At 39.3% G+C, this 22,194-nt stretch overlaps 1 protein-coding gene across 1 annotated transcript; it reads left to right on the top strand.

Annotated features, from left to right (window-relative positions):
* Positions 1 to 2,940: 2,940 nt before the first annotated feature.
* Atp6v1g3 (ATPase H+ transporting V1 subunit G3) lies at positions 2,941 to 21,964 on the top strand. The gene is made up of 4 exons (XM_017797437.1): positions 2,941 to 3,022; positions 3,795 to 3,812; positions 14,777 to 14,877; positions 21,791 to 21,964. The coding sequence occupies exons 1-4, from the start codon at positions 2,941 to 2,943 to the stop codon at positions 21,962 to 21,964; spliced, it is 375 nt and encodes a 124-aa protein (XP_017652926.1).
* Positions 21,965 to 22,194: the final 230 nt, after the last annotated feature.

Here is a 22,194-nt window from a genome sequence, read left to right as displayed (position 1 = left end):
TATATATATATAAAATCTGGGATGTCTCTGGAAGGCCCAGATGTCAAAGCTCAGACCAATTGGGAGGTGGTAGAACTTTAAAAGGTGGTGTCTAGGAGACTCTTAGGCCACTGGTATGTGGCTTTGAAGGGGACAATGGGTTCTGCTCTCTTTCTCTCTTCCTCCCCATTTCCCAGTCATGTGGAAAGCAGTTTTACTGTCTTCAGTGTATTCTCTATGAATTGCAGGTAATTTGAAAGGGCCCAATGATTATAAATCTCCTTTCTTCTAACTGAACGGGTAGCTTTTCAAAAGTCACTATTACTTACCAGAGCTTAAGTATAGAATTTTTATTGAAGTTTGACAACTATGCAAGATGAAAAGTTAATTGCAACGTTGCTTAGTTCTCATCGTTCAAATACCCAGATGGTATAATTAATCCCAAAGTGAATCATTGATGTCTATCACCCTGTGGTAGTTATGGGTAGTGATGTTAAGTATTTTTTATATTTCATATAGTAAGAATTTTTCTATCCTAAATATGTATCTGAAAGCATAACATTAGCCCCTTCTGATGATAAAATACATATCTATTCATGTTTTTTGATTCATTTTTTATTTTTATTTTACGTGTGTGAGTGTTTTGCCTACATGTGTGTAAGTGCACCCATGTCATGCAGTGCCCATGGAGGTCAGAAGAAGGTGTCAGATCCCCTGGAACTGGAGGTACAGACAGTTGTGCTGGGAATTGAACCCAAGTCTTCTGCAAGAGTAATTAGTACTCTTAATTGCCGAGCCATCTCTCCAGCCCTCATGTTATATTTTTATGCAAATTGATTTCAATGAATGAAATGAAGCACACTGGAAAGGGTTAGGATTGGACCAGCATGGAGTTTACCATGCCAGGGACCTTACAGGACACATTGCATTTTCTACACAATGTAAAGAAAGAATCATTCTCACAAAGTCCTTTCTTTCTTCCCTTGGAATTTCTATCCCTGTGAATTATCTTTGCTTTATAATGCTGCACTACATTTTATTCCAAAGGAACCACACCAGGGATGCTCAATAAATACAGCTGGCACAAGATCAAGATAGGTTTCTTAGAACAATCTCCACTTAACAATTCACAACAATAACTACTAATCTCTAATCCTTCAGTTGGTGAATAGTGCTGCTAAGACAGGCTGAAATCCAGTAGAAATGCATGTTGACCAAGAGCCATGATCAGTCACAAATCTATTTATCTCAGTTGTATTAATTATTATAATCATACAATAAAATTAAACATTGTAGAAGCCGATTTGAGGGGCTGGGGATGTGGTTCAGTTTGTGGCTAGTGTGCTTTGATCCCCGATGGCCATAATCCTAACATAGTGGTTCGTGTCTGCTATTCTAGCACTCAAGAGGTGGAGGCAAGAAAATCAGACCTTGTCACAAGACAAAGGAAGAGGAGGAGGAGGAGGAGGAGGAGGAAGGGGGGAGGGGGAGAGAAAGGATTTCTGTAGGTGTGTATCTATGTTTTATTAGCATGAAGATACAATGTTATGTCTTTGAAAATATTCTTTGTGATTATTGTTACTAAGGACATAAAGAAACAAAACGTTCAGGTTGTGAATGCATCCACATGAGATGAGGCTGGTGCCACTCAACTCCACAAGCACGGAGGCTCCTGAATTGGTGATCCTTTCAGGTCTTGCTATATGTATCCTGTTTGTGGAGGAGGAGGAGGAGGAGGAGGAGGAAGAGGAACTGGTTTAATATGTATGTCCAAATAAAGAAAAATGATTCGGGGCGGGGGGGACTTACCCTTTTGGAAAAATTTGCTAAGGCTGACACAGAGACTGCACTGCTTGCTGCCAATAGGCTTGACACAACATGAAATGATTAGGAAAAAATAGACTTTTAAACCTTAAAAGCTTTAGCTCTCAAATTGTTTTTAAATCCAGGAGCCTATTGAAATAAATTGAACCTTGCTTATGGATGAGGTGACAGAGGTATTGTCTATGAAAGCAACAGTCCATGAAACTCCAATCTGCAGATATACAGGGGGGAAAGCCTTCACTCTAAGTAAAAAAGAACAACTTTTTATTTCATATAAAGGTTCCAGAGACATATAAATGGTACATTATGATTCTTTACTGTGACCAGCTTTCTCATTTTTCCAACCACTACTGAATAGCATCAAATAAAATATGAGAACATCATTGCATTATCTTAGGATACCCCCCAAATAATCACTGAGTAATATAAAAGCCTTATTTAAGTTAACCTGGAAAGCATAGTAATAATTTCTGTTATCATTAATTTTTGATGCTGTACTAAGACCTCCTTGCACAGCAACCAAGTATCACAAGAGAGCCACCATACAAGCAATATGTCGAAGCAATCTTTTCCTATCACCTGAGGCCTAGGACAGGAGAAGAACAGAGCCTCAGTCCATCTTCTGTGCACAATGCCAGGAAATCTCCTTCCTCACAGAAGGAAAATAAATTTTCCCCAAGCAGATAATTGAATCACTAGAAACACATAAATTCCCAAGATAAGTGCCGCAAGGACAATGAATGGAGAGAACACTGTGCCCTGAAAGACAAATTCCACAGTTAGTCAATATCTCTAAGAAGATGATAGAAACTAATCATCATCTTGAGGCCTAAAGATGCCTCATTCATTCTCTGTAAGTGAACACAATAGCCCATTATAGACACCGGGACTATGTGGAAGAGCTGGAGTTACCAAACAGTGAATTCTCAGCTTCTCATATTGACTAACTTGTTTTTCTGGATTCCACCTTGGGCTCACCTTAATACCCAACTCTCTGGCCTAATCAGGCCAGTTTGGAAAAAACAGCTCTGTGTTCGCTGTTGACAAAACAAGCTGAGTTATGTGGCGATATCTAAGCATAAAAGGACCCCTGTGTCCTAGCTTCCATAGAAGTCACCTTACCCCGAGCAAGTCACCATGACCAGCCAGTCTCAGGGGATTCAACAGCTCCTGCAGGCAGAGAAAAGGGCCAAGGACAAACTCGAGGAAGCCAAGAAGAGTAAGTCTCACCTGTGAGGGTTTGGACAGAAAATGCAGCAGAGTGAGGGAGAGGAGCAGCGGAAGCTGCCTCGTCAGGCAGACCTGAGTTTAAACTCTGGTGTAGCTTGGCTCCCTATGAAAGATTAGCCATCCATAGGAACTGTCCAGTCATGGTTCCCCACTGCTACAGCTGGGAGCAAGTTTTCTAACTCAGATCGTTTTGAAAGGCCATGTGCTAAATGAACAGTGGGTAGGCTATGGACACGTGGGCTTAGGCCTGATTCTGTGCTTTCCTTCCTGCTGACACACCTTGGTTTTCACAATATTGTGAAATGGTTAAGCAATAGACAATGCCGAGATTGAATCTACTTACTCATCCTTTGTAAGCCTCAGTTTACAGTTCTATAAAATTGGGATAATGTTTAATAAACCTCACTGTCTTCCCTGTCTTGACAGCTTTTAAATTCCAGATTTTTCAATGTTTCCGTTTTAGTTTCATAGCCATCCTGCATCTGTGTATTTGCATGTGAATATCCTCAATAAATGTCAACTCTCTTCCTGCTCTCACTGATAGTCACAATATGAAGAAGGCCTTATTATTTCATGTATGCAAAAACAGGGGATTTATGATTTTCTCAGGGTTATATTTTAAAAATAGAAAATAAGGTGCCAGCCACCGTGCTCAATATTTGTTTTGTTGACTCTTCACAATGACCTTTGTGGAAGGAGAGGAATTGATGCTGAGAGGCATCACACAGTTTATTCAAGGTCATACAGAGGGAACTTGGTAGAGATAGGAACTGGATCAGGTCTGACACCTCAGCAAGCTCCTAATCGATGCAGTATAGGAAATTTACATAATTTTTATACATGTTGCCAATCTACATCTTAAATTTTGCTTTGCTAAGGCCAGATCTATATTTTTCCAGTTATATTTCATATCACAACACAATTTAATTTATAATCATTTGTACTGTCATTCATCTTCATTGTGATTTTTTTTTTTTTGCCATATGTCTGCAAATAGATTCAAAATCTGATAGAAAGGGGATATGTCCTCACAAGTGTTGCTTATGTAACTTCTTAGAGGACAGAGAAGAAACCAGGTGGCACTATTCTGTCCTCTGGGGTTTCCAGTCAGGGTAAAACCATTGCCTTGTGATAAATGGATTTCCTCAACACCCAGTTACATGAGCAGCAGCAACACAAAAGAAGACCCCAAGTGGGGTGACCACCACAGGGAAGGAGAAAGGTACTGAGGGCACGCCCTAGCTACAGCCCAGCTTCCTGTCCTGAAATGAGTCATGCAAGCAATTGTAAGATGGCATGAACACAACAATTTTATGGAAAACCAAGGAGTCCAGAACCTGCCCATTCAAATGGTCTAGAGAACTCTAATGTCTTCTACTCAGATTTCTTTAGTCACATTTAAAACTTCTGGAAGATCAAAATATTGCAAGATGTGATAATTATGGTGCCTTTGTTTCTCATGATTGAAGAAACAAAAGGACAATAGTGAATTCAAGCAAAATCAATATCGTCACATAATTCAGACTCATCTTGCTGACTGTCTCATTTCAAGGTCATTAGAGAGGAAATGCTGCTAATCATACAAGTTGCTTGTGGGTGGGAGCCGCCGAAGGCACTGTGCTTTCCAGCCCATAATGAGGATACACCAAACTTCTTTCTCTTTAGAAAGCGTGCTTTTCTCAGGTTACCTTTCCTTAGAAATCGCTGTGGAAAATATGTATTTTATTATTTTTGTACAAAATGTCCAGTTTCACTGATAACTTTGTACATATATTATGTATATATATACACTTATATGTATACACATTACTATACCGTATCTTAGCTCATGATTATTCAGTGAGACTAATCAATAATAGTAAATAGCTCAAGTTTTAAAGCATTTTTGAAAATATTTTGACCATTAGCCACTCCTGAACTCAGATTTGTAAAGCATGTCAGTGTGTCCTCTTTAATCGTAAAGAGGCTGGAGGACAATTTGCACTGGACACAGGTTGTTTTTTTCCCAAGCTGTCAGCAGGTGGCAGTTTAGTTACAACAGCACCCATCCTACTCAGTTCTTCAGTATTCCTTGGCAAAAGGAAACTGTTACCTTAGGTACCTAGTATAGTATAACTTCCTCATGGTTCAGCAGTTTTCATTTCATTCGTTCAACTCAGTAAAAATGCATTGGGTGCCAACTACTTCTAAGCCATGTTGGAACAACCTGATGAACAGACCTAACTCTTCCTTATTGAAATAATCGTGAGTTAAGTGTAAAATTAATGCCTGTTTTTTAAAGAAATGAAATAGTGACAGACAGACATATGGCCATCATTTTAACAAACTCTTCATAAAAATGTTCAATTGTAAATTTGACATATAGTCAGAATAGAGAGTCAAACTAAGAACCATAATAAACTACTCTCTCTTAAATCCATTTATTTGAAAGTCAGAAACTCAGTTTATTTCAGTAGGACTGGTGAGCATACATTTACAAAAGAAAAGGAAGAAAGAAAGAAAGAAAGAAAGAAAGGGAAGGAAGAAAGGAAGGAAGGAAGGAAGGAAGAAAGAAAGGAAGGAGAGAGGGAGGAAAGGAGGGAGGGAGGGGAAGGAAAGAAAAGGAGAGAAAGAAAGAGAGAGAAAAGGGAGGGCAGGAAAAGGCAGCGGGGGGGTGGTGGTGGTGGTGAAACTAATCATTATTTTTAGAAAAGTCCTACAGGACCAAGGCAGTAGTATGTATCAGTTAAGCTGTTACATATTAATTGTTAATCTGGTTTGTTAAGGAAGACTCCCTCAGATTCCAGTAAAATGGTTCCGTAACAGTACGTAATATAAATGCCTGGAGACTCACAGATTAAGGACAGTAGACCTGATGAATCAGGAATTCTCCTAAGAGGCAAGGGGTCTATAGAAATGGAACAGGTCAGTCCCTGCTCTCACAGGCCTCACTGGCTACCAACACAGACTTGAGGACAGTGGGCAGGGGTGTGGATAGGACTGAAAAGTCAGGTTGTGAGACAGCAGAGAATAAAAGTCCACTTGAGTTAAACATCTATATTACTTGATAAAAATGATTTAGCATCTCTGAGCTTTAGTTGTCAAAAAAATAAAACCAAGTTATATAGCCATCTGTACCTCTCTCTAATCTATCATCTCTCTAGCAATTGAGATGTTTAAAGGCTAAGAAAAATATATGTAAATTTGACTGCAAACTGAATATGAATATGTAGGGTTATTTTGTTTATAATGCACACTGTAGATATATATTACTCTAAGTGGTAACAATAGGAGCATCATGGTACAGAGTGGAGTAAAAAGCCTGATTTCACTCCTTTTCACCCCTGAAATTCTGGGTCTACATCTCTTACACCGAGGAGACCAACAGAAGACTAGAGAAGTTAGCTACGTGCCTGTGGTCACTGAATACAGCTCAAGGCATATCCCTTAAGACTCTCACAAGCATTTTTACCTGCTAGGCAACCTCACTGCAGGTTGATGGAGTCAAGGATTTACAGTTCTTTAAATGATCTTACCTGCAGTTAAGATTTTTGCTCAGTGGATAATTTATTAATCAAAACAGAGGCAATTTGTTGTTCTAAGACAAGTTACATTTTTACAAGGGAGTGTCATAGACATGCCCTGGAGGTCCACGTCTCAGTATTGAACTGCAGCTTCAGTCAGAGCTAAATTAGAAATCTAAGGTACCAGCATCAAGAGGAGGAACAGACACTTGTCCTTCTCTGAAATACGTGGTGATTTCATTAGATCTACACCCACTGAAAATGAGAAAGCCCTGGAACACTGCATTAACACTGCTCAGCTGAAATGCTCACAGGCATGAAGCCCCACATCATATTCTTGAATCATTTTCTAACATGTGTCATAACCTTTTTCACAAACGAACACACTCGACTCACCTGCTTTTCAAACTATAGAAAAAAGGAATCTGTGCTAAAGTTAAAAGTATAAATTGCATTATAGGATATAGTTCAAAAGATACGTAAAATGTAAAACTTTTAGTCTTTATGTGAGAAAATTTGCCCCTGGAGTTCTAGACTATTAGACCACAAGCAAAGGACACCCCCTCCTGCTCAGTCCTCCCTGCCTGGGGCTGCCCTGCCAGGTGGGTATCTCACTCCTGCTTCCTACTGGCTACATGACCCCAGGCGGTCACCTCTGTTGATTTCTTTCATCTCAGAATATCGATCTACTAATTCATGGAGTGTTCAACTGAGTTAACACTTATAAATGATTAAGGTCTCTGCTTAGCACATAACAGAGTCTCAGTAAAATTGTCTATTAATATCCCTCCAAATAATAAACAGAATTCCATTTCAGAAAACATCAAAATGGCATTTTTAATAGTTTCAAAAGCATAATCTTCTATGACCGGAATCTCTCACTGAATTACTCTGATGCAAAATGTATTCAAGAAATAACTCGGCTGTCTGCTTAGACGACATCAGCTAATATAATCCTTCGGTGTAGTTTTTATGGGTATATCACCTGTCAGTTTTTTAAGCTAGTAAATCACCTATTTGTTTCCAAATCTGCAGATAATCAGGATCATTTAAGCCAGCACCTTTATTTAATTAAGTCTTCACTTAGCAAGCAGATGTTTTAGTTCATGAAGACATGTCTTTTAATAAACTAATAAAGTAAAGTTCTTATATTAGAATTTCATGACCCTGTCTTAAATGTTTTCAGGCCTATACAAACTTCTTCTTTCTTTATATCCAGACTAGCAGAGTATTTGTAGTATGCTGCTCTTTCACATCTTTGAGTGGGTCATATTAAAATATACAATACTTTTGACTGGTAATAGCATTTGGTTACATTTAATCCAGGATCTGTGCAAAAAGGTTGTAAAAGGGAAAATGTAACTAAAGGAAAAGTACATTAAATCATCAAGGAAAATGGACACAAAGGGAAATAGAGTCAGAGAGGGGCTCTCAGGAGCACTCACAATGACCAAAGGCAGGCTGCTGTGGTGTGTGTGTGTGTTTGTGTGTGTGTGTGTGTGTGTTGTTGTTGTTGTTGTTGTTGTTAGTGTTGTTGTTGTTGTTGTTGTTTTATTCCTAGTGACTTTTCTCTTTTTCCAATGTTTTAAATAACTGAGGAAATCACGGCATGATTTAAATCAGGTAGATTCCATCATTGACAAGCTCCAAAAAGCAAAAACATTTTTAAAACAGAACCAAAGATGTTAGCCACAGAAATATCCAGACATTCCCAGATCATCTTTTGTTTTCATAGCCAACCATGATAGCCTCTGCTGTGTTTCTGTCAAATGGCACCTTCATTTGGAAAGCAATACTTCCCACTTGACTCCAGTACCTAGCTTTGCCTCTAGTACACAACTGGATTGCTGTTATCCTATCCACTGTTCTGCATTAGTTTCCTAGGACTGCTGTAACAAATCACCACAGACTGGGTATCTTTAAACAACAGAAACTTATTACCTTAGAGTCTTTAAGGCCAGAAGTCCAGAATCAAATTTCTAGACCAGATGAATCTTCTGGAATCAACGAAAGAGAAGCCAGGGCATGCCTCCCTCTTAGCGACTGGTGGTGTCAGCACACTTTGTTACTCCTTGGCTCATACCTGCATCATTCTAACCCCTGCCTCTATGAGCATTTGTCCTTCTTCCCCTGTGCTCCTGCTCTGTCTCTGTATCTCCTTCTCAAATCTCTCCTTGCAATATCACCACCCATCAAATTTAAGATCCCTTTTAATCTGGTACAACCTCAACTTTGCTTGACACATCTATATAGACTCTTTCAAAATAAAGGCAAATGGACAGGGCTCTGAGATGAGGGGAAGAGGACAGAATTATATTTATAGCACCTTCTAATTGTCAGGTTTACTTAATCACCCTGAAGCCCTGTCTTACCTATTCCTTCTCCCCTTGTGGTAGAAACATCCCATCGAAGTTGTCTGGATTGTGTCTACATTTTTCATATTTAATTTTCCCCTGAACTTTTGCTCCTAGAGAGTCACAAGATCACCAGGATCCTTAAACCTGCTAGTTCAATATCTCACTCTCAATGAAAACCCCTTTCATCTCTAAAGCTCTTCCCTTATTTCACTCCTCTCTTGTTTGATTTCCCACATTTTGTCAATATCTAATGCCAGGTCTCCAACTGGGATTTTTTTCTCCTCTGTCTCTACAGACACTTCCCAGGTCGTCTAACCTAATCCCATGGCTTACATACTGATGATGTCAAACTTGCTCAGGCTCTAATTGCTTCTTTGAGCTCCAAATCCAGATAAGCCCCAGCTTTTTCTACACCACTGGATGTTTGGCAACTCAACAAAACTGCATTTGGCCAGACAGAAAAATGTTGGGATCATCATAGCCATGTCTTTCTCTGTTTGTCAACCAACTTCTCCACCTTCAAACTACACATAGCCTCTTCCTTCCAAGTCTGATCCAAGTTACTTCCATGCTACTCCCTTATCTGTACAATCAGCTTTTACTACCGCAGCCAAAAGATCCTTGAAATCATAGGTAATGTTGTACCACACCTTACCTAGGAATCCTTCATGGATTTAGCATCTCAAAGAGCAACATTCTAGGCATTCCCTATGAGCTACCTCTCTGATTAAACTGAATCTTAAATTTGATGGATAGTGATTTTGCAACTTTAGCCATCTAGTTGCTGGAGCTGTTCCTTATGCATGTCAAGTACCTCCCACTTCAGGACCCGTGTGTTTTCTGTTCCCTCTGCTTGTGTGAGGCTCTGTGTTCCTTGAGACTCTGCTCATATGTCATTTCATCCAAGAGACCTCATCTGTATTAATTGTAACCTACCACCATTTCTTTATATCCTTTTATCCTTTGTTCTTCATGGTTCTCAACATTCCTGTCATGTTATATGCGACTGTCTACTTTCTGCCTCCTGAATTACATTCAGAATACAGACGGCATGGAAACAAGATGCTTGTGATCTTCCCCTGTTATATCCAGAGATCTAGAATAGAGTGTGGCACACACTAGAAATATGGTAATCATAAGGATTCAAGTGTCGTTTTCATTCTCTGTAGTGTCGGTGTTGGCCTTATCCTTGTCTCTCTTCTGGTTTTCATTACTTCTCTATCATCCTTCTTCTCTGGAAGATTGTTTTGCTATTTGCCCAACATTAAACCTTGGCCCTCTGCTTTTCCTTCTGTACACGCTCCTTGGGTTTCCATCCAAACACCACTGCAATGATTAGCACATTCACAGACCTGGATGACTGACATGCACATGCAAATCTGCCCCCCACCATCCTCCTGAACTGCAGACCTAGCTGTCCAGCTGCATTCTCATTGCCAGCCCTTGGGCATCTGCAGGGGAACCTTCAGGGGCCTCTCTGGTGACACCCTGGGGATCTGTCCTCAGGTCCTTATGTTGCCTGCTGCCTTTTTTCTTGACCTGTTTTTCCTAAAAATGATTAAAAATCATTAAGTGACCACTCTTTGTTAAGCACATCCTATAATATCTTTTATTAATCCTTCCAATGGCTCAAAGTAATTGATGATAACTTCTGTTTTCTAAATGAGAAAACTGTAAACTTAGAAATTTTATATAACCTGGTCAAAGTCACAAAGGTTTTAATAATGTCTGATACTGATTTTTACTGTGTAATTCTGATTCCCTTCCAAGTTCATAAAACAAAGCCCATCTTCTCCATTGGAAAAAGACATTTTGCAAATAACAGTCCAAGTGAAAGACGAAAATAGTGTGTCTCCAAGGGCTCATTGCACCTTGGAGCACACAGTTCCTTTGGCCTGTCTTAGACAGAAAGCTAAGGATTCCATTTTGAGCATTACCCTGTCTCCTATACAGAAGCAGTTATAACTTGCCCCAGATTAATTTTTTAATCCTTTCCCAGAAAACCTCCTGAACAGCATTCTACCACCACCACCCCTTTTCTTTCCTGGAGAACATGTGGAATACCTCTGAGGGATGACCCGTTAAACATGGCCCAAGTCTGTAGGACAGGACAGATGTGTAAAAATGCGCATGGCTTTATTCAGGTGGAGCTATTTACAAAGTCTCCTATATTAGCTTAGAACAAGTCTTCTGCCCTTTTCCAGTCTTTATAATGTCCTACCATCACCATTGCTGTCCTGGCTCCCTCCTCAGTTCTTGTCTAGCTCCCCCAAAAGTCTTCTTAGAGCCCATGACAGAGCTATTAGACACCTGATTTCTGATTTATATTAACATAAAATACAGGATGACAGAGGGGTGGAGTAGAAGCTCATGTGCTCTACAATCTTAGTAGTAGAAATAAACTTCCATGTGATTTTTAATGGCTGCAAAACAAACAAAAACACAATATGTGCATCACTATTTTCACAATGGGTTTTTGTAAACTCTTTGAAATTTTACTGGATAATGATCCTCTTGGAACCTTGGGCAGTATGTACACATTTCCAAAATATGTTGAATCGATACCATCTTCTCCATAGCAAGGACTAGAAATGACATGAATTTCTTCATTCTCTGTTCTGGCTGTATGTTTACACAGGAAGTAGTCAGCACACACTCTGCAGCATGCTTTGAGGGCCTCATTCCTCCAGAACCACTCTGCAGCACCCTTCTAGGGCCTCATCTCTCTGGAGCCATTCTGCAGCATCCTTTCAGGGCCTCATCTCTCCAGAACCACTCTGCATCATCCTTATAAGAACTATTTAAAATCATGATGCTTAAAATGAAAAGGTTTTCTGAGTCAAAAATCAGAACCCTTGAACTAATGGGCCTGTGCATCCTTGTAGATATTGTGGGCCCATAAATTCAACTGTTACATATAAAATCTGCAGCTGTGCCATGCGCTCACCCCTATGTTTGATATAGAATAAATTGGGAATAAAAATATGAACTTTATTGGCTCATAGTAACTATGTTTTGATGCTTAGGAAGAGAGATAGTTATAATTTCAAACTCTGGCAGTCTTCCTGCACATAGAGAGAAGCAAGTCAGAGGTTAATACGAGCGGATTTGAGGCATGCATTTTCCTTCACCTCTAACCAAACAGTCGGCTTTGGGCTCCCATTTCTTCCGCTGGATTAAATCAGGTGTAGCATATGCAGGCTCTCACACAGCGGCAGCTGCTGAGTCTATTCGAAAATTGCTGTGCCAGCAGCGATTTCCCTGCAGCTCTCCTCTGTAATTGAATAAGAACCAGCAGGTGCCTGGTGCCATGACAGGGGAATCACAGACAGGCTCAGAGCCTGTCACTGTGTGATGGAGTCTCTTAGGGCAGCCCTGGGTTCTGCTCAGGGGTAGGGCACAGAAAGCTTTTCCTTTCATTACATATTTTTAGTGTAGCAGAGAGTTATGACTTTGAAACTGGTACTTTTACATATTTTTCAATTAAGATGGGGAATAATGGAACTTTGCACAATTCATTTTGTAAGATAATGACGTATACAACAAGTCACGAGTACTAGGAAAATGTTAATATACTGACATTTTGTTTTTGCCCTAATGTTAATGAGAAGAAAGCATTCAGACAATCTCTGTGAATAGGGTGTGTGTGTTACCATGAAATTGTTAGGGCCAGAAGGTTCTAGACAGTAACCATTAACTGAGTAAGGAAAAGGTAAGCCTTGCTGTTATTGTTTTGCTAAGCCTCAAGCATCAGCAATATTAGTTTCCAACAGACTTTGGACTTTAAAAACAGTGAAAACAGAGGCAATTATCTATTGTGAACAAGGTTTGCCTAGTTCCATCCAAGGTTGCTAGGCATTGTAAGAGGCACTGCTCAGTTGGTAACTGTGAGTCTGTCTTTATTCTAAACACATTTCCAGTGACTATCAAAGCAACACTGACACAGCAGAGAAAGACTGAGAAGCGATCTATACCCAATGGGAATGTGGGTAACAGACAAAAGTTTATATTAGGATTTTCTTTCCTGGTTCAGTGATATGGCTCAGCAGTTTAAAGTGCTTGCCCCAAAAGGTGACCATTTGAGTTCAGCCCCAGAGACGGTGTAAGAAGAGAACCCACTCTATAGAGTGATTTGTTCTCTGACCTTGACTCTCATGCTGTGGCATGTATACACACACACATACACACACAATAATAATTATTATTATTATAACTCTGAAAATTAAATTTTAAAATGATTTTCTTTTCTTGCTACTTAATGAGGAGTGCTTACTTAGTTCAAAGTTTGTACAATGAAACATTTAAAAATTATATTCAGGGCTGGAGAGATGTCTCATCAGTTAAGAGCACTGACTGCTCTTGCAGAAGACCCAGGTTTGAATCCCAGCATGCATATGGCAGCTAATACTGTCCTTAACATCAGTTCCAGGGGATCTGATGCCTTCTTCTGTCCTCTGAGGACACTGCATGACACGGGTGCCCTAACATACATGCAGGCATAACACTCATACACATAAAATTTAAAAACAATTGTATCTAAAGCTTGAAATATTATCAGAGTCCATAAACAATGTTAAATAGGCAAAAGAATAAGGTATCTCAACTGAAATGGAAAGACAACAGATTCAGAGAGAAAAATGAATACAGTTGGAGATTCTTTAAAGTTTTAAAGTTACAAAGCATTCATACCTAGCCCCTGAAGGTCAATGGTGGTGGGGCATGGCATGTCTCATATTACTCTGTTGTCAGAAAAACCCACCTCACATGTATAACATAACTGTTGTGTTTCCCTAAAGCTTCCGTTGTTGACTAGTCTGCCAGCTTAAAGCTTACACCTTTGCTCTTAATAAAAGAAAAGAGGGCTACTTAACTAAATCTCCCAACCATTAAAAACAATTGGTTTTACAGCCTCTTTCAAGTTCCCCTCAGAGAAAGCTACTGCAAGAAAAAAAATGACTTTGATGTGTTGTGAGGCTTAATCAGACATTCTTGAGTAGCAAATGGTAAGGAAAAAAATCCCAATAAAATGCTTTAAAAATTGGAAGTCATTTGATAGAGCTGCTTGTCTGTAGCGATTTTGGAGACGTGCCAGTGTTAAATAGGATCCAGTTGGTGTAGACTGAACGATGCCTGGCAATGAGTCAGGACAGAAACTCTGACCAAATAATGTCTTTTTTGAGTAAGTGACAGCTGAAAGCTGTTCTCTGACTGTTACTGCTGTGAGTAAATGGGTAGATATTTTATTTTAATATGTAAGTGTGAAAGAAAGTTGTCACTCTGATGCTCTAAAGAATCCAATTGAAAAAAAAAGGGAACATTTCTAATATTGTTTTAATGAAGTTTGAAATAATGGAAAAAACTCTTAAAAAAATAGAGAACTAATCAATGTAATTTTTTAATCATTTGCTGGAAACTGAACTCTTATCCTTTAGAAGACAAATGAACATACTTAGTGGCTGAGCTATCCTCTCCAGCCCAAAGATTTATTTATTTTTTAATTATGTGAATGTGTATGTATCTATGTGGGTGTGTGCATGTGGGTGTGGGTGTCTGAAGCAGCTGCTAGGGACCCAGCTCCTGTCCACTGCAAAAGCGGTATGAGCTCTTAGCCAAATGCTGCCAGGCATGGTGGTACACGCCCTTAATCCCAGCGTTTGAAAAGCAGAGGCAGGTAGGTGGCTCTCCATGAGTTCCAAGACAGCCTGGTCTATATAGCTAGTTCCAAGCCAACCTGGTCTACGTAATGAATTCCAGCCCTGTTGGGGTTACATAGTGAGACCCTGTCTCAAAATCTTTTTTTAAAAAAAAACTTTTTAAATCACTTGCAATTCTTTATGTAGTAAAAAGGAATTCCATCCCTTCTGTGCCACTGTTTATTTTCAGGAAAAGGGAGGCGACTGAAACAAGCTACAGAAGAAGCAGTAGGGGAGACTGACCGGTATAGGATGCAGAGGGAGAAGGCGTTCCGCCTGAAGCAGTCGAAGGTGAGGAGGGACCAGCACTGACTTCCATGTGCTTAGATAATGAAGTGTTCCTATGCATAACATGTAATATAGAATACTGAACAAACCACTGAAATCAGCAGGCGCACTCTACTCAAGGGTGAACATAGCTACATCTTTAAGATCATATAAAAAGGTCACTCAGTTGCTGCCTAATGCATAGAAGGTGTTCAAGTTCATATTCTCAAATATATACTTGAACTGACTGGTTAAAATATTCTTATCACAGATTATTGATTCAGCATGTGTTAATAAGAAAAAATCTTCAGAAAACATTTAGTATTTATTTATTAATGTTTACTAATAGAATTAATGATATTCAGGATAAGATGCAGAATGAATTGTCAGCTCAAGTCTCTTAGTGGATATGAGTAGATATCGTTTTAAGCTCTCTGGTGCCATGGATGTCTATAATCCCAGCATTCAAGGGGCAAGGGCAGGAGGATCATGAGTTCAAGGCAGCCTGAACCTGTTTCAAAAAAATCAAAAACACAAAGAAAGCCACTGGTATTTCCTTATGATTTCCTTGGTAAATGATTACCTTCATTCAGTAAATGTTTCACTTAAATATGAAGAAACTGGACTTTTTCCTACACTATCATTTTTAAGTTTTTATGGTTTGTAATAAAAAAATAAGTGCATGATGGGGCTGAGGAGATGACTCAGTGGTTAAAGCACTTGCTGCTCTTCCAGAAGACCTGAATTCAGTTCCCATTACCCAGGCAGCTCACGACCTCCTTTAACTCCCATTCCAATGCTTTCTGGCCTCCAAAGATACTCACACACATGTAACATACATATACATGGATACACACATAAATAAATAACCCAAAGAACAATAACACGAAAAAGTGCATGAAATTTTCAGAAGCAACATCATCCCACGTTGCAACCGAGAATAGAAAGCATTGAGCACTACATATCATAACTAAGTTGATGTGGTATGCTTTGCCTCATTAAAATACAACTAAAGCTCTATTCAGAAGCCTGACATTGCAAAATGAAACACAAGAGTTCAGAAAACTCTTCATTTACAAACTTTATCTTAGTAGAAATAGATGAAGAATTCACCAAGAATTAGATAAGCTGGATTTGATTGTTGAAAAAAACTTTCTGAGTAGGTTGTTTTTAAAAATAGTTTTGATTCTTTGAAGTTTTCATACAATGTATTTTTATCACATTCAGACCCTCTACCTCCACCTTAACACTCTCCCCAACTTCATGTCCTCTATTATTATTTTTCTTTTTTAAAGGCCTATTGAGTCTAACCTGTGTTTCTAAAATGCTCTTGGATGTGGGTCTTGCCTTTGAAGCCTGGTCAACGTATCTGGCATCACACTAGTAAGGAAAACACCCTCTCCTAGCATCTATCAAGTGGCAATAGATGAGCTAGGGATGGGACTTCTTCCCAACCTCTTCCAGTCATGCTGGGTTTTTGTCTGGCTTAAGCTTGTACAGGTGTTGTGGATGCTGTCACAAGCACTGTGGGTCTCTATGTGTAACTGCTCTGCTGTGTCCAGTCAACATGGTTTCCTGGCATTCATCCATCACCTCTGGCTCCTACAATCTTACTGCCTCCTCTCTGGCAATGATCCCTGAGCCTTAGGAAGATAGGGTGTGATACAGGTATCCCATTTAGGGCTCAGCACTCTGCAGTCTCTTATTCTCTGCACTTTGACCAGTTCTGGGCTTCTGTGTTAATTACCATCAGGTTCTTTCTTTAAATAAAAAGCTCTCCTTTGGATGAAGTGGATCAGTAAGAAAAAATGAATTCTTCCTATCAACAAAATTCTCAAATCCTATCCATGCATCTGGATACAGTCCTCACACTTGGTGCCTATGTTTCCTACACACTTGTCTTTCCTTTCTCTACTCTAGACATCCTGACCTTTCTCTTCCTCCAAGAGGCAGAGCATGCCACCCAGGGGGCCTTTCCGTTCTCACTGTCTGCCCCTCTCCTGTTCATGTTTCCTTATCTATCTTTAACTTCAGTGTCTCTTCCTGATTATCCGAAATTACCTCTCTTGTAAAAATAAAGGGATATAACATAGTCTTTTCTTCTTCTCCATAGCTTTTATCATTGGATGGCTATTGCATATTTATATTTCATCTATTGCCTCTTTCTTGCTAAACTGTAAGCCTAGAAATAGACAAATTCTTTGTCTTCCTAGACTTTAAAGCAATGTGTGTTCCATAGTAGACATTCACTAGACACTTGCTGAGATTACACTGGATATTTCTGTGTCTTTATCCTTTCTAGTGAATCCCACCATAAGCCCAACATATTCAACAAGAGCCAGCTTTGATTTCTTATATGTGTTTCTGATATGATAGCTACTTCTAATTTTTAAGTAATAACAAAAATGACCATAATTTTAGAAAGTAGTTAGGTTAAACATCTTGAAATATTATTTCCCAAGATGAATCCAATCAAATATAAATCTATCTAAAGATCTGTTCTCTGCTTTGGACAATAATTAAAACCCATCACTCTTGGGAATTAGAGTTCCAAGACAATTTTACAGCTAGTTGATAAAAAATGCCCCTAGGAAAGTCACCATATTTAATCCTGTGCTACTTCAAGCATAGCATAATCCATTAGTGTAATTCTCTTCTTCCCTGGCACCATCTCCTGAGGTCAGGCATCTTGCTATTCCCGCTAAATCTGGCCATCATTAATCCGGGGCAATTAGGAGATCTGGGAGGAGACCCAAGAAAGGAGCTTTCTGCCTGCTGGGAGCATTGCTCACTCATGTTTCTTTCTGTTGTTGCATTTTAGATCTTTTAATACCCGAGTGTTTCAAAGTTCCTGACTTCAAGTACTGTATCCCAGCTGATATCTCCATGTGGGTTATATATCAACTAATATGACTTAATCAAAGATCTATTAATGCCCTGGTTATCATGCCACCCTATATAGTGCCTTCAACTAAAGCAGATATTACATTGCCCGAAATAAATCTTGACTTCAGAAAATAGCAGTGTTTGTAAATATAAGAAAAGGTTAGATGGACCAGAAATCTAAGCAACAACACTGACAGTGGTTTATCTTGTTTTGTTTTGTTTTGTTTTGTGTCCTTTTGATTCATATGAGAACATTTTTGTCTTGTAAAGCAATAAAAAATTGAGTACCTAAAATTGTTTTGCTTGTAACGGGCTGACCTGAAGCCCTGCTATTCCTTCACCTGGAACATTTGAACTTATAAATGAAAATTATCAAGTGTTGACATATCTTACCATAACCATAAATATGACACTGTAAAGCCATACAAATCAGTCTCAAAAATTAAGTTTTGTGAATTGACATGTGAAAGTCCTCAAGTGACACATTTAGCCTAAATGTATCATGGATGTATGGAATTATCAACTTCCTATTTATATGATGTCCCAAGTGTTCCTGTCTTGGGCTTCTGACAACATAAACATAAAGAACATAAGTAGCAAATTCTCTGCAATACCTTGGGCAGTTGCCCACCTCAATAATATGTACTGAACATAGGCAATAGTTCAACATTAATTTGCCTTTGAGTTTTTGACCAAGCAAGGCTTAAATTTAGGGGTAATGTTTTTATTACTTTGATAGATTCCCATTTAAGACACTGAATTTTTAAGAAGAAAAATAAATTTTGCTTTTTTTTGTCTTTTTGAGACAGGGTCTCCCTGTAGCCCCAGCTGTCCTGGAACTCACTATACAGACCAGGCTGGGCTCGAACTCACAGAGATCCACCTGCCTCTGCCTCCTGAGTGCACACCTACAGGTGTGCACCACCACGCCCGGCTCGAAAAAAAAATTTTTTTTTATTGAACTGTTTTGATAAGTAAATAGTTCTCATCTATTTTAAAACTTATCTAGAGGAATTTGTACTATGTGTGTTGTTTCTTACACACTCAGTTCTCACAATACTACTGTGGGAAAGTTATTCTGTGTGTCAGAAGCTGTTGCTTCTCAAAATACTTTTCTCTGAGTTGGTTTGTCCTCCTATTGCCAAGGCTACAAATGAAAGAACTTGAACCCAGTATCCTCAGTTATGTTTGATTTCAAGCTTAGGAACCAGAAGGAGTCTAGAAATTAGAAAGCTATCCCAACCCTGGAATAGAAGGCAATCTCTGATGGAATGACTTGATGTATATTGAATTTATTGACTAAAATACAGAAGAGAAAAACAAACAAACAAAAACTGCAACCTACTTGCCTTAACAAAGCCGTGTTTAAGAAAAGCATGGTCTCTTATTTTCTACTTTTTGGCCAGTCTGGCTTTCTGTGTTACTTTCAGTCTGTTGCATGGGGAAGCTTCACTGGTGAGAGTTGAGAGATGCATTAGTATTCTCTCTATCCCCTGTTCTGCTATATTTTGTGAGCCTTAAGTGTAGAGGGTCCATTGTAGATGTGCCACTTAGGGCTCAGCATCTCACAGACACTTATCCTCTGTGTTTGGCCAGCTATAGAACTCTGCAATAGTCTCCATCATTGCAAACAGAGCTTCTTTGATGGGTGGCAAGAGGTGCAGTTGTCTGTAAATATAAGGATACATATTTAACATTCAGTGAGAAATTATATTTGTCTTAGAGATGTGACAGACGTAGGTTTTTCTCTAGAATCTTCTGCCTGACCAGCTGTGTGTATTTGGCTATGTTTACAGTTTCACACAATGCATGTCATCCCTGGATAGGACTCCTATGTTCATCCTCTGACACCCAGGGCCCAGAGACCATTGTGGAAGAGGGGGCTGAAAGATTGTAAGAGTCGGGGATGATCACAAGAAAACAGAGTTTTCCAGGTGGCTAAGAACTTGCTCAGATGATTTTACAGCATGGTGATGACAGCATGCACAAGACCCATGCAAACTCAAACCAGACAAAAGCCCGGCATAGAAATGAGAAAATGAGTAAGAAGCCCCAACTTTAGCTAAGGAACAATTGGCAGCTGATCACTGCTGAGTGAGGGAGAGTTGAGCTTCTTTAAGGGAGTGACACTAGATAGGCTAACCAGACTCCAATGGATGAACCCATACTGAGGGGCACCTGAGACACAAACTTGCCTGGATAGGCCTTCACATATATAGCAGAATACATGGAATCCAGTGGGGAGCTATGAGGGGTGCAGACAGGAAAAATGGTCAAAATATGATTAAAATGTATGAAATATGAAATGCACAAAACTTCAGTAAAAAATATATATTGGGGGAAAAAAAAGAAAGCTCCTGTGGTTCATGCCTTTAATCCCAGAACTTGAGAGACAGAGGCAGGCAGATGGCTATGAGATCAAGGTCAGGCTAGTCTACATAGCAAGTTTCAAGCCAGCTGGAGCTACAGGGAATCTCTGTCTCCAAAAAAAAAATAAATAAAAAGAATGAAAGAAAAAAAGATTGGGTAGGCTTGGAAGGTAGTTTAGTTGGTAGAGTGTTTGCCTAGTTTTTCCTAGGATGCATGATGCCTTGGCCTCGAGCTCAAGCACTGCATAACCGGGCATTAGTGTCACATGCCTGTAATCTTAGCACTACAGAGATGAAGTCAGGAGGATGAGAAATTCAAGGTTGTTCTCAGCTACATACTGAGTTTGAAACCAACATGGGCTACATGAGACCCTGTCTTTAAAAATCAAAAGGTCAGGCTTACAGGGAGGTAAATTAGGTCAATGAGGAGTGAATCATTTGTTTAGCACAGGATAAATTTCCAAGTGTTTCACTGGAGGATTCCTTTAAATTGCTAATTTTCTTTTCAATCAGATCATGACTTGATGGAGAGAATAATGGAACAGAAGAAGAATAAAAAGTACCAGGAACCATTGCAAAACCAGAAAGACATACCCATCATGCATGGTGGTGCACTCTTCTAATCCCAGAAATCAGGAGGCAGAGGCAGGCGGATCTTTGAGTTTGAGGCCAGCCTAGTCTATGCAATGTTTTCTAAGCAAGCTAGGGCTACATGGTGAGACTCTGTCTCAAAAACAAAAACAAACGAAAAAGAAAAGAAATGAGGTCAGATAATACATTTTGACAACAGAAAAGTCAATTTTCGCTCTTTAAAAGCTAGTAAACAGGCCTAATGTTATCTTTCAACTTTGTTTTCCAGACTTGTAATTCAGAAAGTAAACAACAGGAAAGCTGTGAGAATAGAATACAAATCATTATAAATGCAGAAAATATTATGGAAAAACTTGTGTGCACAGTATTGGGATTAGAAACCCACATGCAGTCTGTGAAAGGAGCCTGCTATGCCTGGTTTGTTACCAGGGAAATTCATCCTTCACCTCCAGGCTTTTAGTAATCTTATCTGATCTTGGAAAAAATATTTTATTTATTTTTTATTTTATTTTATGCGTATGCATGTATTGCCTGCATGTAGGTAAGTGCACCCATTTCGTGCAATGCCCATAGAGGACAGAAGAGGCTGTTGGATCCCTGGAACTGGAGTTACAGACAGTTGTTAGCTGCCATGTGGGTGCTGGGCTTCAAACTCAGGTCTTCTGCAAGAACAGACAGTGTACCTAACCACTAAGCCATCTCACCAGCCCCTGGGAAAAAAAAAAATTCTTGCATTGAGAATATATAATGTTTGGGGCTGGAGAGATGGCTCAGCGGGTAAGAGCACTGACTGGTCTTACAGAGGACCCAAGTTCGATTCACAGCACCCACAATGGTGGCTAAGAACCATCCTTAACTCCAGTTCCAGGGGAATCCAAAGCCCTTTCCTGACATTTGCAGCATTGCACAACATGGGTGCACTCACATACATGCAGGCAATACACTCATACACATAAAATAAAAATAATAAAGAAAGAATATATAATGTTTATGTCATAGAACAATTACCAAAAATGAGACTGTAGTTTTTAAAATGATGCCATCTAATTTTAATCTGACATGTGGTCTCTGAACTTCATTTGCTTTGTTAGATAATGGGGCCTCAAAGCAATCTTGCCGATGAAATAGAAGAACAAACGGTTGAGAAGTTAAAAGAACTGAGCAGAAGCTACAACACATACATGGAAAGTGTGATGAAACAGCTTCTGAGCATGGTGTGCGACCTGAAACCAGAAATCCATGTGAACTATAGAGCTTCCAACTGAATGCACCTCATACTGTATACGGGGGTTGGGGAGGGCCTCCTATTAATGTCAAGAAACCTCAAGTGTGCATTTAGAATTTACTGGCTACTTTCAAACTTCCATGTCACATCTTTCACATACAGGCACTGAATTTTGAAAAATAAATGAAATTCTTTCTCCTTTCCTGATAATAGGTATGGCACTGACATTTAATGTGGAGCAAGTCAAGAATATGGAATAACATGGTTTGT

This window comes from Nannospalax galili, unplaced genomic scaffold (assembly GCF_000622305.1).
Source record: "Nannospalax galili isolate Female #2095 unplaced genomic scaffold, S.galili_v1.0 scaffold113, whole genome shotgun sequence".
Lineage (NCBI taxonomy): Eukaryota > Metazoa > Chordata > Mammalia > Rodentia > Spalacidae > Nannospalax > Nannospalax galili.
The sequence above is the reverse complement of the archived record's forward strand: the minus strand, read 5'-3'. Positions and strand labels throughout refer to the sequence as shown.

Bases quoted from the DNA above. Each gene is read 5' to 3' on its own strand.
- Atp6v1g3 (XM_017797437.1), top strand. From the start codon at position 2,941: ATGACCAGCCAGTCTCAGGGGATTCAACAGCTCCTGCAGGCAGAGAAA. The intron at 14,878-21,790 runs GTGAGGAGGGAC...TTGCTTTGTTAG, and splicing joins TCCGCCTGAAGCAGTCGAAG to ATAATGGGGCCTCAAAGCAA.